At 29.8% G+C, this 14,106-nt stretch overlaps 1 protein-coding gene across 7 annotated transcripts in view; it reads left to right on the top strand.

The window, feature by feature from the left end:
* LOC142329299 (uncharacterized) overlaps positions 1-14,106 on the top strand; it is a 216,374-nt gene that overhangs the window by 3,425 nt on the left and 198,843 nt on the right. For all 7 annotated transcript variants that reach the window (XM_075373751.1, XM_075373747.1, XM_075373745.1 and 4 more), the window contains exon 2: positions 8,050-8,855. In XM_075373751.1, the coding sequence (XP_075229866.1) occupies positions 8,620-8,855 (236 nt within the window). In that variant the 5' untranslated portion in view covers positions 8,050-8,619. The remainder of the gene's footprint in view (positions 1-8,049; positions 8,856-14,106) is intronic.

Raw genomic sequence — 14,106 nt, 5'->3', positions numbered from 1 at the left:
GCAATCGCATAAAAAACCAGTACTTTTACTTTTGACATGCAATAGCTTCAAATTAGCAGAGGTCCAAAAAAAGGAGAACAGAATATTCATTTCAAATAAGCCTAAAATTATAAGAAAATATAACGACTACATAGGAGGGGTAGATGTAAGTGATCAAATGCTGTACCAGTATAAAACCTACAAGTTTTGAAACAAAATTACATTCAATATATTTAGAAGAATGATATTAAATGCCTACCATTTGTATAAAGTGAATATCACAAACCCATTATCTAGACTAAGATTTACAGTAGCATTGGTGGATGAGCGTAGCAAAGAATGGGTGGATAAAAAAAAATAACTGGTTTAATGATGATGAAGTCCAAAATGGTGTACTTGCTAGTGGTAGTGGTGATGCCTTTATTGATAAATTTTTTCAAAAATTACAAAGTGAGAGAAAAATTGCTGTGTATGGAGCGCAGCCAGTACTATAATGGGAGGAAAAAACATCAATGTGTGTTTGCAAAACATGCAATAAAGGATTACATACAAAATTTTATCCTTTATGTAAGTGTTAAAAAAATTTCTACCTATTTCATTGTATATAATTATGTTTTAGTTATTTTTTTACATTCGGACTTAAGTTATGCTACTTTAACATTATATTCTATTTACAAACTACTTATTATTTGTTTCAAAACATAATATTATTAAATTCAGTGGTAAAAACTGTTAGTATAACAGATACAATGATATAAATGTGAGAACTGAAAATTACATTGAATTAATAAATTTGGAGTACTTGTTTATTTTGAAATTCCAATCTATGTAGGGTTTGTTTTTTGGTGTAAACTATTTTTTCATGCAAGTTTTCTGGACATAAACTTGAAAATTTTATTTTTTTGTGGGTACGTACATTTTTTTTAGTTTAAAGCGTTTTAAAGCATGTATGCCTGTATCTGCATAGATAGTATTTTAGAGGAGTTTCTTATAAATAAAATTAAAAAAAAAAATCATGAAAATTGGTTCATAAATAACTGGATATTAATTTTTTTGTGATGTTCTGCAAATTAGCCAAAATAGTGCTGGGATTTTTAGTATAAACTTTAGAATAATTGCTGGGAGTTTTGGATAGGCTTTTCCAAAAATAGCCGGGATTAAAAGGGTTAATTAATTATTTGATATGCCAGTGTTGATGGTATTCAGGGAGGGGGATTTCTGAAGATTGGCAGAGTGAGGTTTTGAGAGTTGATTGGGAAGATGTGGAGGAGGAAAGAGATTCTGGAGGATTGGAAAGAGGCTCTGATAGTTCTAATTCAAAAGAAGGGAGATGTGATGGAATGCAACAACGATAAAGGTATAGCTATTCTATGCACTCTGTACAAAATCTTTCGTGTTGTACTAATGAACAGATTCAAGCCTTTGTCATTGCCAGGAGATTACCAAGTTGGGTTTAAAAGAAATAGATTGATCAGTTGATCATCATCAAGCAGCTACTTGAAAAAAGGATTGAATATGGAAAGATTTTATTGTTCATAGATTTTAGAAAGGCATATGATAACTTGTGAAGAAAAGAAGTTATTAGGATACTGTTTGAACTGGGAATTCCTGTAAGTTGGTCAGGCTGATTGGTGTGTGCCTTGAAGATACTGAAAACAGAACAATGATTGGAGGTGAGTTGATGGAGTGTTGCAAGATTTGTACAGGTCTGGGACAGGGAGATATTGTGTGTTACCCTTGACTTTTAATCTGGTGTTTGGAATGGATGGTGTCACATCGGATTGTGATTTACAGATGTGAAGTGTGGGCACTTACTAAAATGCAGGAAAATAAACTAGTAATATATGAGTATAGAGTATTGAGAAGAATGTTTGGACCTGTGAAGGATCGAACATCAAGGGAGTGGAGGGTTAAGAGGAATAGGGTTGGATGAGATAAACAATGATGATGTTATTCGAGGGTGGTGTGGATAAATAAGGCAAGATGGGCAAGTTATTTAGTCAGAGCAGAGGAGGACAGGATAAATACAGGAAGAATGAGCAGTCAATCTATTGCAAGTAGTTCAGCACTAGTTGCCATGCCACACCATCACAGAAAAAAAAATATATATTTTGTAGGTGCATTCCCTTATGTTTTGGTAGTTCAAAACTAATTTTTAAAAATTTTTATTGTCAGGTTAAAAAAAATTGTGACCATTTCTGTTTTAAGCCCCATGCTGTTTTTCATGTTCACAGTCATATCAATTTTCTAAATTACCTGCAATATATAATTTTGTCCGTGTACTCTTTGTAGTCCAAAGTTATATTAAATGCAAGTGAACAAAATTCAGTTTTCATAGGGTAGTTTCTTGAAATGAATCAGTTTCTCAGCTTCAATGTTTTCCATACACAGGTCTGTTCAGAAAATAAGTGAATATTTGCCAATGGTGATATTTAGTGATGTGCAGTTCACAGTATTGTGTTCCGCATAACTTCCTCTGTAATCACATGTTCTTGGATTGTTGGTATCATGTTTAGTTTTTGTTATTATTATTTTAGTGCAATGTGTTTAAGTGTTAGTAGTGATTTTTGTAATGTGGAATTTTTGGGAGCAACGATACAATGTAAAATTTTCTGAAACTGGGGAAAACTTTTACAAAAAATTTCAATTTTTGAAACAAGCTTTTGGAAATGATGCTTTGGATCGTTTGGAATGTTAATGAACAGTATACACGATTTAAGTGGTTGTTAGGCAATTAAAGATGACCTTTGACCAGGAAGGCCTTCGATTTCAACTGATGACACCCGCATTCAGAAAATCAATGGTCTGGTGCATGCAAATCGCTAATTGACTGTCAGAAAGCTTACAGCAGAGGTATTCAACTCATTTGGATCATGCCATGACATTTTGACTGAAAAATTGAATATGCATAGAGTTGCAGCAAAGTTTATTCCTCATTTGATGACTGAACAGCAGTAAGAACATCAATTGCATGTTTGTCATGAACTTCTTGAACAAGTCGATGATGAAACATTCATCATAATGATGATGCTTTCATCATAATGGGTGATGAAAGCTGGGTTTATTGCTATGACATTGAAACAAAAGTTCAATAATCTAAATGGACTGGCAGAGGATCTCCATGCTCCAAGAAAGCATGTCAGTCTTTATCCAATGTCAAAGTGATGCTCTCTGTTTTTTCGATTTTAATGGAATTGTGCATTTTGAATTCTTACTTCCAGGTGAAACAGTAAACCTTGTGTACTGTCAAGACGTATTACAATGGTTAAATGAAAAAAATCTGCAAATAGAGACTGAAGTTGTGGGGAGACAACTCATGTTTCCTTCACCACAACAATGTGCTCACACGCTCAACTTTATCAGTTTGTCAGTTTTATGCAAAAAATCAGATGATCTGTCCTCTGTCAGCCTCCATACTCACCGGATCTTAAGATTTTTTCTTATTTCCGAAATTAAAATCTATAATAAAAGAACGCCATTTTGAGATTATTGATGCCATTAAAGCAAATTTGTCACTGACCTTAAAGGCAATTTCAAGTGAAGCTATTCAGGATTGTTTCATGAACACCGCTGAGAATATGGGAGGGTAATCTGTAAAATTAACAATAAAGATTAAGAAAAAAAGTTTTTTCGTTATTTTCTGAACAGACCTTATGTAGTATAGTTACTTATATAAAATATAAATGGTAAGTAGCTTTTAAAAATTGAATTTTTCAATATTTCAGCCGAAATATCTGTTGGGGATCAGATAAAAATCTGAAAATTCACATATAAAAGGTCTCGATGTTAAACATCAGTATAAATTTCAAATTTGAGATTAAACTGGAAAGTAAGTAGAAAAAAATTGTGAATGAACAAAAAATGCTTGATTTTCACATCCGGGAAAAGCAGGCATAAGAGTATAATTCAGTTGTTTAAGTATATATCAAACTAAGTTATACAATGTTAAATTTAAAGGTCGTAATGAAACAAAATATCTTCAAAAACTGAATTAAAATACAATCAAGTTAAATGTAATAAATTGTTTTCCTGAACTACTTCAGCACTGAATTAATTAATAAACTAACAACTATATAATGTCTTCTCACCTTTAACCAGTTTTTAATTTAATATTGACTTAAGAGCTGTGAGATTTCTTCACAAAGTTGGGTGTGATGCTAAAAGAGCATCCAGACACGATGGTGAATTCCAGGGGAGTCAGTCAGCTTCTTCAGTATATTTTTGATTGGTACCCAAACTTGGTCCTTGTCATTTCTTTGGAATGAAATTCTCTTTGTCCTGGTGGATGATAAACTGTAATGTTGCACATCTTTGTTTCAATCATCTATGTTCACTTCTGCCATCCAGCACTGGCCATCATAAATACATGCAATTGTATCTTTATTTTGAAGTGTCAATGGCATTACTTTTGCAGCTTGATGAAGTTCACTTATCAGATGATTGAGATGTGTACTGATATTTTAGTAAACTTTGTGATTGTGGTATAAACAATTTTCTGATAAGTGTTATACCATTCCTCTAAGGTATTGGAACTGAGTTTTTGAATTTCCTCAGTTTTCACAAAAAGATATGTAATTCGCTTAACATTTTCTTTGCAAAATTTAAACAATTCCTGTGCTGGCAAGATTTGATCCTTTTAAAGCCGCTGTAAACTTGACTTTGAAGGATTGCTTCGTACTAACTCCTTTGCCATCACAGGCATTTTACCCATGACAATGCAAAAAAAAGTACAAAATCTACTTTGATATGGCATATCAGGCATAAAACAACTACTTTATCATCTCCATAAAAACCTCTAACTTTTGGTATTGAGTCTTCACATATTACATTTTATGCTCTCCTTTTTTGTAATTCAGGTAAAATACCCTGTTCTTTTACTAAGTTTCTTGATAATTTAACTAACTTTCTGACACCTTAAATTCATTGCTAACTTTTGCTAGGCTCCAAGAATTTGGAAGTATAACTGATAATTTTTATTTTATTCTGTTTGTTGAAAAGGTGGCATTAGTTTATAGTTTTTTATCAGATCATCATTTTTGGTTTGTGATTTAGATGAGAAGTAGGGATTCTCTTTTAAAGTGAAACTCCAAATTTTTTCTGATAGTAGTAGAAATTTTCCCCGCTTTTGTTTTCAAGGCTACAGATCTTTTTTCTTCACTTAATTTTTTTTGCAGATGATTTTGTGTAAATAGCACAAGCTGAATTTACCTTTTTTTTGTAGTTTCTTATGAGCCATAAAATTCTTTATCTGAAGTTTCACCATCCCTTTCTTTGTCCACAACAAATATTTTAGAGTAGCATGTTGGGGACAATGATTTTTGTGGTGTAAGATTGACAGGAATGCTTATATTCTTAGAATAATGATCCAAAGTTATTTCTCGTAAGTCTTTTGTTATAGGTTTATATGTTTTTTGAAAGGATGTTTTGTTTTTGAAACTAGCAAGAGTGGCAAAAGAGATGATGAAACTTTTTCAAGTATTTTATTTCATGATATTTACATGTTGAAGTGATCTTGAGTCCATTCTTAAAGAAAACCACTTTCTTCACGGTAATCTTGAATTGATTTAGGAAAAACTCCATACACAAATTTATGGCAAGCTACTTAAGTAAAAACATCTATAGAGCACCAACACTCCAGTTTGGTAAAAGGTCATTCGACTGTACTTTTAGAGCACAGATTAAAGCAAGACAAATATTGGTGTAGGGGGAAGACAGGAGACAACAATCAATGCAGGCACAGACTTGTTTATACGAGTGTGCCTGTACAATCCTGAACCTATCTACAGAAAATTCTGACTCATTAGTACCATTAAGTAACAAATAACTATTAACAGTAAAAACTGTGTGTATGTGTAAATATATATATATATATTTTTTTTATTTAATCATTTTTATAGTAGTTGTCTTTCAAAATAATATTTATTCACTTTTATAATTTAATTGGCTTTCAGTTGATTTGCAAATATAGACAACTTATTGATAAATGATTAAATTAAATTTGTTTTCTTTTTCATAACGAACTAAAATTTATTATCTTTTATGAACCACTTTTAATGCTTAGCTATGGGTCGCCAGGATTACATTATTTTGAAAATAATCCAAAATTATGTATCGGTCAGTCTACATGCTTATTTATAATAAGGTACTTCATTTATTTTCAAGAAATGCGGTTTTCTTAGTTTAAAATGTCTTTGAAATAACAGAATAACTCCTTATGCTTACTTATCCCAATTATAGAAATCAAGCATTTTTTACTCGAATTCACAATTTTTTCTTCTTACTTTGAGTAAGTCATTCGCTAAATCATCATTCAGTGAATAATGATGATTCCTATCAAGTGAGAATGATGATAATGTACATCACTGAATATCGATAGGAATCATCATTCAGCGATATGCACAGGTACTTCAACAAAAGGTTGAAAGAGTGAAAAGGAATTGAAAACAGAACAGAAGTGGCTGAAGGAAGCATTAAGTTGTGACAAAAAAATTGGAGGCGTTAAATGAAATGTAGGCTTAGAGAAGATAAAAAAAAATTTACTAGGTAAGATGAAAGATTAAGAAGTTATTTAAAGAAGAATGAAAATAGAGACGCTTAAACAGAAAAATTCAGAAAAGGAACGTCAATTGCCTTAGATGTATTAGAGGATAAAAGGGCTGATTAAATCAGTGATAGAACGATCAATAAGAAGTGCAAAGAAAATGAAAATGCAAAAGAAAAAAATTATAATCTATCTAAAAGGAAATAGAAGCTTTCAGGAACTCAGAAATATGGCTAGAAGTAGAAGGTAAAGGAGATGCATATTGTTCAAGCAGGGCCGGCCCTAGCTGGTAGGCAAGGTAGACATCTGTCTATGACGGTAAAATCACCTAAACTAGAGCGCAGAAAAAAATAAACACAACTCACAAAAATGTATTTTGATTACCTGAATCTAGAAAATAATATTATTTACTGTTTACTTGTTTATTAATACAATAATATTATTATTAATAATAATATTATTATTGTAATAGTTTTGTTTAATGCGTGTTTTAAAAATATATTTAAATTATCTCTGAAAATAGTAGCTACTAATTTTAGTTTGTAAGTTAGTTGTCATTAGCTTGTTAAAAATGTAAATTTTGTTTTTTAATGAAATAATTTTCTGTAAATCTGTATTAGTATGTATGTCTTAATTCATTTATGTCATTTTTCTTGTTAATGTGATTATTTTATAATTGTGTTTTTTTAATTCTAAGTTTTTTGAAGCTGGGGGGGCAGCATTTTTTGGGTTTGCCTATGGCGGCAAAAACATGAAGGAATGAATTATATGTAATTTCAGATTTAAAATTGGATGAATTTTATAAAAAAAATTGTGAGGGGACAAAGTAAAAAGTGTACTATTTATAAAAGCTTTTTTTACAAAATAATGTTTGAAATTTTAAGATTGTTTATGTCTAATAACAAACTTTGTCTTTAAGAACAAACTTTTTTTTAAATTATTATTTGCTTATTTTATTCACGTTTTTCTTGCATTTTCTAGCTGTTTAGTGAGAGAATGCTGCTGCTATATACCAACTTTTAAAGCAGATTTGTAGTAGTTCCTGAGTAGTGTATGTATTTAAAAAAAAATTTTTTTTTGAAAACTGAAAATTCTCCATTTTGTGTATTTAAATTGAATTTTTTTTTGTAAAAGGAAGGTTTGCCACTAACAAAAGTTATTAAATTTTATTTAACATTTGGATGCAAGTTTGTAATACTACTTTTTCACATCCACACCTAACGGTTTACAATTGTGGATAATTACCCATTATCTGCTGAGGATTTTGAAGTGAGTAACATGAAAATGGCAATTTATGTGTTTATTCTGCTTTTGGTAGATCTTGTTTTTGTTGGAAAAGGCTGAAAATAAATTATATATTTGTGCTCTGAAATAGATTTGTTGATCTTCATAAAATCTTTTCGATGAAAAACATGCCAATAACGACTTTTTTTTTGTGACTTACCATATGAGTATATTGATGTATGATGATAATTAAGTATTCTTTTTCATTCGGTATTCATATTAATTAAATTTACCTTTTTTTTCAGAAAATGATTTGCTCAAAGAATTTGTACTTGGATTCAATCAGTAGTATATATTTATTCTCTATATGTACCATCCAGTATTAATGAATGAAGACAGCGTAAATAATAAACTCAGTTTTAGCTGCGGTTTGTTAACACAACACTCCAGGCCAATCCACAAGTTGTTGACAATACTAATTAGTAATAAAATTAACAATGTATTATCATTATCTGATGGACAATTCTACTGTTATTAGTCTTATTTCATTTATTCGGAATATTATAGATCATCATTTAATGTTATTTAATTCTGATAACTTATAATCAAATTATTGTACTTGATTTTAATGTATATATCTCTCTATAACTTTTAATTAGGGGGAAAATTAACCCTGGCTTCACCAGGTATTTTTTTTTTAAAGGATGTAATGATGGTTATTGTATGAATTGTGTTTGTGGTTACTTTTATCATCGAGTGCTTGCATATATGGTCGCATTAAACGTGTTGTGTCGGGATTATTCTTTTAACATTGCTTTCATTGCTTTTGCTTGTGCGAGTGCTGTCTATAGATGAGCTTCTTGTGAGCTCATGCAATGAGCAGTAGTCATCGCACATTTACAAGGAGCAGAAACAATAATACGACGAATAGTTTAACAGCTGGAGTGACTGGTGCGTTTGATGATTGTCAAAGCGGTAGCAATACTAGATCGAACGTCAGTAACAATGTTGGATATACTGCAGTTGTTGTGTCTGGTTTGACATTACCTGCAATACGTACGAGAAGTAATTATTATAGCAACAGGTCGAGAGATTTGTACCATACCAGTAGGTAAGTAACTTTCATTCAGTGTTTTAGTAGCAATGTAGTGTTTATTTATCTATACGGGAGAGGGGAGGCCATAGAATGCACTTAAACATCTGAATAACGTTTATTGTAATCTTGTGTGAATGTAGTGAAATATTGTGATTTTTCATAACCTTGTGAGAAATGTAGTGAAAGATGTGTAGGATAACATAGTACATCATCCACACATATGCATAATTCAATGATGAATGATATAAGGGAAGATAACTAACTCATATCCTGAATATTTTAACTGCTCTCATTTTGTTTTCTTCTTAACATCATTTATGGTGATACCCATTTAACACAGATAATTATAATCAATGATCTGATCTTATTTACAATATGTTTTTGAGTGATGCAACAGTTTATTAATTGATGTGATGTTTTGAACCCACTTCAGAAACCGGTCACCACTCTTAGGTTTCTGGCATATTTACACATAACAGATTATATTTATTCATTTCTATCACCTGACGATTCGTTGTTGTCTGTTAGTCAACTGTTTTGTCAACAAAATTAAATTTTTTGTTTTCTTAAATGAGAGTGAATGGGTAGTTCGTATAATATTTTTTATGCTGATTTCATATATGTTAATAAATGTTTTCTATCAGGCTTAGTTTTTTTTTAGTAATTGAAATTTCCTTTGATACAAAAAATGTATGGTGAATGTAATATGACAATATATTATGTGCATTTTATACTCTCCTAAAATCTATTTTGGATTTTCTGTTGTAATTTGCTGTAGGTAGATTCTTTCTCTTTCTTGTAGGTAGATTTTCTCTTTGGATTCCAACAATAGTCAGCAAACATTTTTGGGTTCCACTTTCCCTGGTATCGTGTTTCCATTGTAGATATCTCCTGGTGAAAGTGTTCTCCATGTTCATAGCTGATAGCTGAGATTGTTAGGGAAAATTCAAAAGTGAATGTAAGAAATGGATTTTGAGTGACTTTTTACACCAAAGTTCTTTGTAATTTTGAAGGAATTCACTCACAAGCTTCTCTGAAGTTACTGGCCTTATGGTTTCCAAGGAAGTTTACTACATTTTGAAATGATTTCCATGAAGCAACCTCCAAGTCATTCAAATATTCTTCAAATGCCGGATCACTCATTAGTTTTCTTATTTGTGGTCCAACGAATATACCTTCCTCTATTTTATATTTTAATATCGCATATATTAGGGAATTTTTAGAAATTCAAACCCTGTACCATTATTGCTTTAACAAAATTTTTGAATAAACCTAGTTTCTTAATGTGTAGTGGCGGTAGATAAACTTTTCTTGTTTTACTAATGCCTGACTAACAACATTCTTCTCTCCTACAGTCAGCACTTTTCCCTTTGGTTACTGCTTTTTTATGTAACGGTTTTTCGTATCCCTGCTGTCCTACTCGCACAAAAAGCAACAGAACTTAGTGTGTCCAAGTTGCAGTCCAAGTAAAAGCACTATTACTTTTAGTTCTCCACAAATATGCCATATATATTTTTCATACTGAATCCTGCTCAATACAAGTTTCATATTTTCATAAGACTCCTTCATGTGAACAGCGTATGTGAATGGTATAACAGGTATTTATCTTTAATGTGAAGGAGAACAACTTTGAAAATAAGCTTTGATGAGTCAATAAAAAGTCACCATTCCTCAGGATGATGCATATGTCCCAAAGCTTCCAGTAAAGAATCCACATCATTACAGTATACTAAGTTTTCATACTGAGAGAAGAAATGTTCAAATTCTGATTGCGTGTCACATAGTGTTTTATTGTAAAAGATGCCATCCTTTCAGTCTTGATGCCAGTATTTCTGCTTTAGGCAACCAATCAACAATGTTACACAAGAAGCACAGCAAATATAAGGAGCCCAAGATTTGTCCTAATTTACATCCAAAATACTTAGTTAATAAGACTTTTTTATCAGTGGAGTTATATTTCTTTTCTGAGACTTTAACGTTACTTCACCACAGATGTAGCAGAAATTGTTTGGAAGACTAATGCAACTGTGAGGCATTGTAATTAACAATAACTAATATTGTTTAAAAAGAAACACATTATAAACTCACTAATTTAATAAACATACACTCGCTTTACTGAACAACATATACCCGCAAATATGAAAGCCAGTTACAAAACTGAATGTTATATACACGAGAACTTGCACTTGAATGAGTATTAAATTATTTCTAGTCTGCACGACAGTTTATAAGTAAATAATGACAGCAACTAATGAGTGGATATGTTTATAGTAAGATGAAAATAGGAAGAATGAGTCAGATTCTTGTTAACTTTAATTAGTGTGGAATAATAAACATGACGACTAATGTTTAACAAATCAATCTGACAACAATTATGGGACTGTAATAAATAAACAAAAGCTATTTAATTGATAAGTAATATAATAAAATATGTTCACAAAATGGTATGTTTATGGAGTTCATGCATGATACTACCTGAAAGTATGAATGTTGATTGTATGAAAGAATTCTGATTTCATATTTGAAATCAGCATGAAAAATATTTTAAGAATCAGTTATTCACTCTCACTTAACAAAATCATTGTTTATAATCTGTAGTAGTAATGGTTTCATTATTGTAAGTGTGGTGATATTACTCTTATTTGAAAGTATATTGATCACAAATATTTTTAGTGAACAAAATGTGTTTTGGTATGTTTTAATTGTGGTCAGATTATAGATGGAGTTGTTTAAATCACTTTACTTACTTTTTAAACAGTAAGGTATGTAGATTGCAGTTGAATTCTATTGATTTTTATAGAAATTGTATTCACTACATTCTGCATCAGTGTGTTTATATGTACTCTGTTAATTTATTTAATTGTGTTGATTATTTCATGAAATGCAATTATGGAAATATATTTTTAAAATTTAAAATTGTGAATTACATTAATGTTGAATGTAAATATTAAAGTACGCAAAAAATAATTTTTATGAATCGAGTAGAATATCTACTTACCGTACTATTTTGAATATTAAGTTTTTATTAATTAGTGTGATTTGCATTTTACATTTAATTATTTAAACAAGATATAAAATTACACTAATAGTAATTAAATCAATGTCATATTAAATAAACTGCATTGCCAATTAACAATACGACATACATAAACTTTCTACATTAAAATCAACATCTAATTCACACTACATTCACTTACAATATTAGTAATAGTAATAGTGTTAATATTAATAATATTAAAAAAAATTATTAGTGCTACTGTAAATAACGTTATTCATTGTTTATGTAAATAATTATTCATTTTTGTAATGTCACTTGTATATTTTAATTAATAGAATTTGTTTTAAATGCTAGGAAAGGTGGAAATTGATTACAATATAGGCTTAAATTAACATGGTTAGAGTGATAGAATAAAATTTATATTTTAATATTAACTAGCAGTTTGATGTGAGGTTTTAAATATATTTTATTCATTAATATTTTTTGCTAGTTTATTTTAAAGTGTTACCTTTTAACATTCTGTATTGTATTTTAGTAACTTATAAATTAAGATAAAGCACGTTTATGGTTCAGGTATAGTAGTAGGGATTCCCTGAAATTTTTGAAAAATGCTATGAATACAGGGAATAGTTTCAGGAATATAAAGAGTATAAGTGATAGTTTCAATATGACTTGTGATGATAACTTGAGAATATAAAGTGAGGGAACAGGAAGAAACAGACATTAATAAATAAGGGCCTGCTTTTAGAACTACTTTGTATGTCATTATTATTATTTTGACAATCTTATTAACAAGATAAAAAGATCCTTAACCCCATTCGTTGATTCCTCAGAGTAAATTACTGATTTTGGACTAAAGGTACATTGCCAAAATAAGCAGTTCTTAGTGCTTAACTGTTTGTAGTGCATTTAATTGATGAACATTTGAAGAGAATGTTGATCTTTTCTGATGAGAATGTTTGTGTATTCAGATAGTAAGTAATGTGGAATAACATTGAAAAGGAAATGGAAGGAAATCAATGAAAATTTAAAATAATAAAAGGTCTAAAAAAGATCTTTACTTTTAATCAGAATATCTTAGATTTAATATCAACATTCTGATAGTAATTTCATTGAACTTCATTCTATTTTTAAGATAGGTAAACCAGGCTTACTGTTATTATTTAATATTGTGCAGTTTTCAATTTTTTTCATAAAAATATACAAAAATTGGTGACCAATTAAAGCTCTGTGTTTGTCATTTATACTGCTTTTTCTGGGTATTGGGAAGTAGAATATAGTGTCAATAATGATATATTAAACATGCTTCACAAATAAATGAAATAAAAACATATTTTACAGATTTAATAGAAGAAAAACAAATATCAAATTTTTTTAATAAATATTTAAATTATTCAAGAAAATTTTAAAAATTTACTTCAACATGTAGATTTTATTTCCGCTTATATACTGGGCTATCATAAAAAAATGGTGGGATTTAAGGCATAGATTTCATAAAAACAAATAATTTCAGTTATATTGTTTTGTTTGTCAAATTCTCCATCTCAAGTAGTTTTGTTATATAATAAATAACTCAGTAAGCATGTCCATCATCGCTCAGATATGTTCAATCAGTGTTCAGTTTCTATCCGTACATCGTGTAATTAATTGCTTTCTTAGTACTTTCTTTTAACTATTTTGGATCATGTAATTTTTATGAGTAAATAATCTTTACTTGTAAAAATAATTTGAAAGTGTCTGGAGTTTTTGGAGGGGCTGAGTACAGGGTCTCCTCTGGATCTTGTCTCAGATTTTTCATTCAAAGCCGTCTAACTAATACAGTATGAGGATGCTCAATCTTGGAATTAAATTTGATGTTCATTCACTTTCATCATGTTGAGGAAATTTAACACTTCATTTTTTGTAATTTATCTTACTTGTCACTTCATTAATTCAGCTTAGTTTATTAAATTCAGTACAAAATGAGTTAATGAGGCCTAATGTTTACAGAATTACAAATATGTTTTTTTTTTTAATTTAAATATTTAATTTCTGTAGTATGACAAAGATTCTGTGAGTTTGAATTGTTATAATTTTGTAATTGGTATGGAAAAACATAATTTATACCAATTTTAAGCCTATCATATGGATAGTATATTATTACTATATTAACTTATTTATAAATATCAAGTGGCATGTTATGTTTCAGAAAAATACAGGAACAATACAGAAAACAGCTTTTTATAAATTATAAAATTTCTATGAATAAGTTACATATATGAAATTGAT

Source organism: Lycorma delicatula, chromosome 8 (genome assembly GCF_047948215.1).
Source record: "Lycorma delicatula isolate Av1 chromosome 8, ASM4794821v1, whole genome shotgun sequence".
Classification (NCBI taxonomy): domain Eukaryota; kingdom Metazoa; phylum Arthropoda; class Insecta; order Hemiptera; family Fulgoridae; genus Lycorma; species Lycorma delicatula.
Note: the sequence above shows the minus strand (reverse complement) of the source record. Positions and strands in the feature narration are given on the sequence as shown.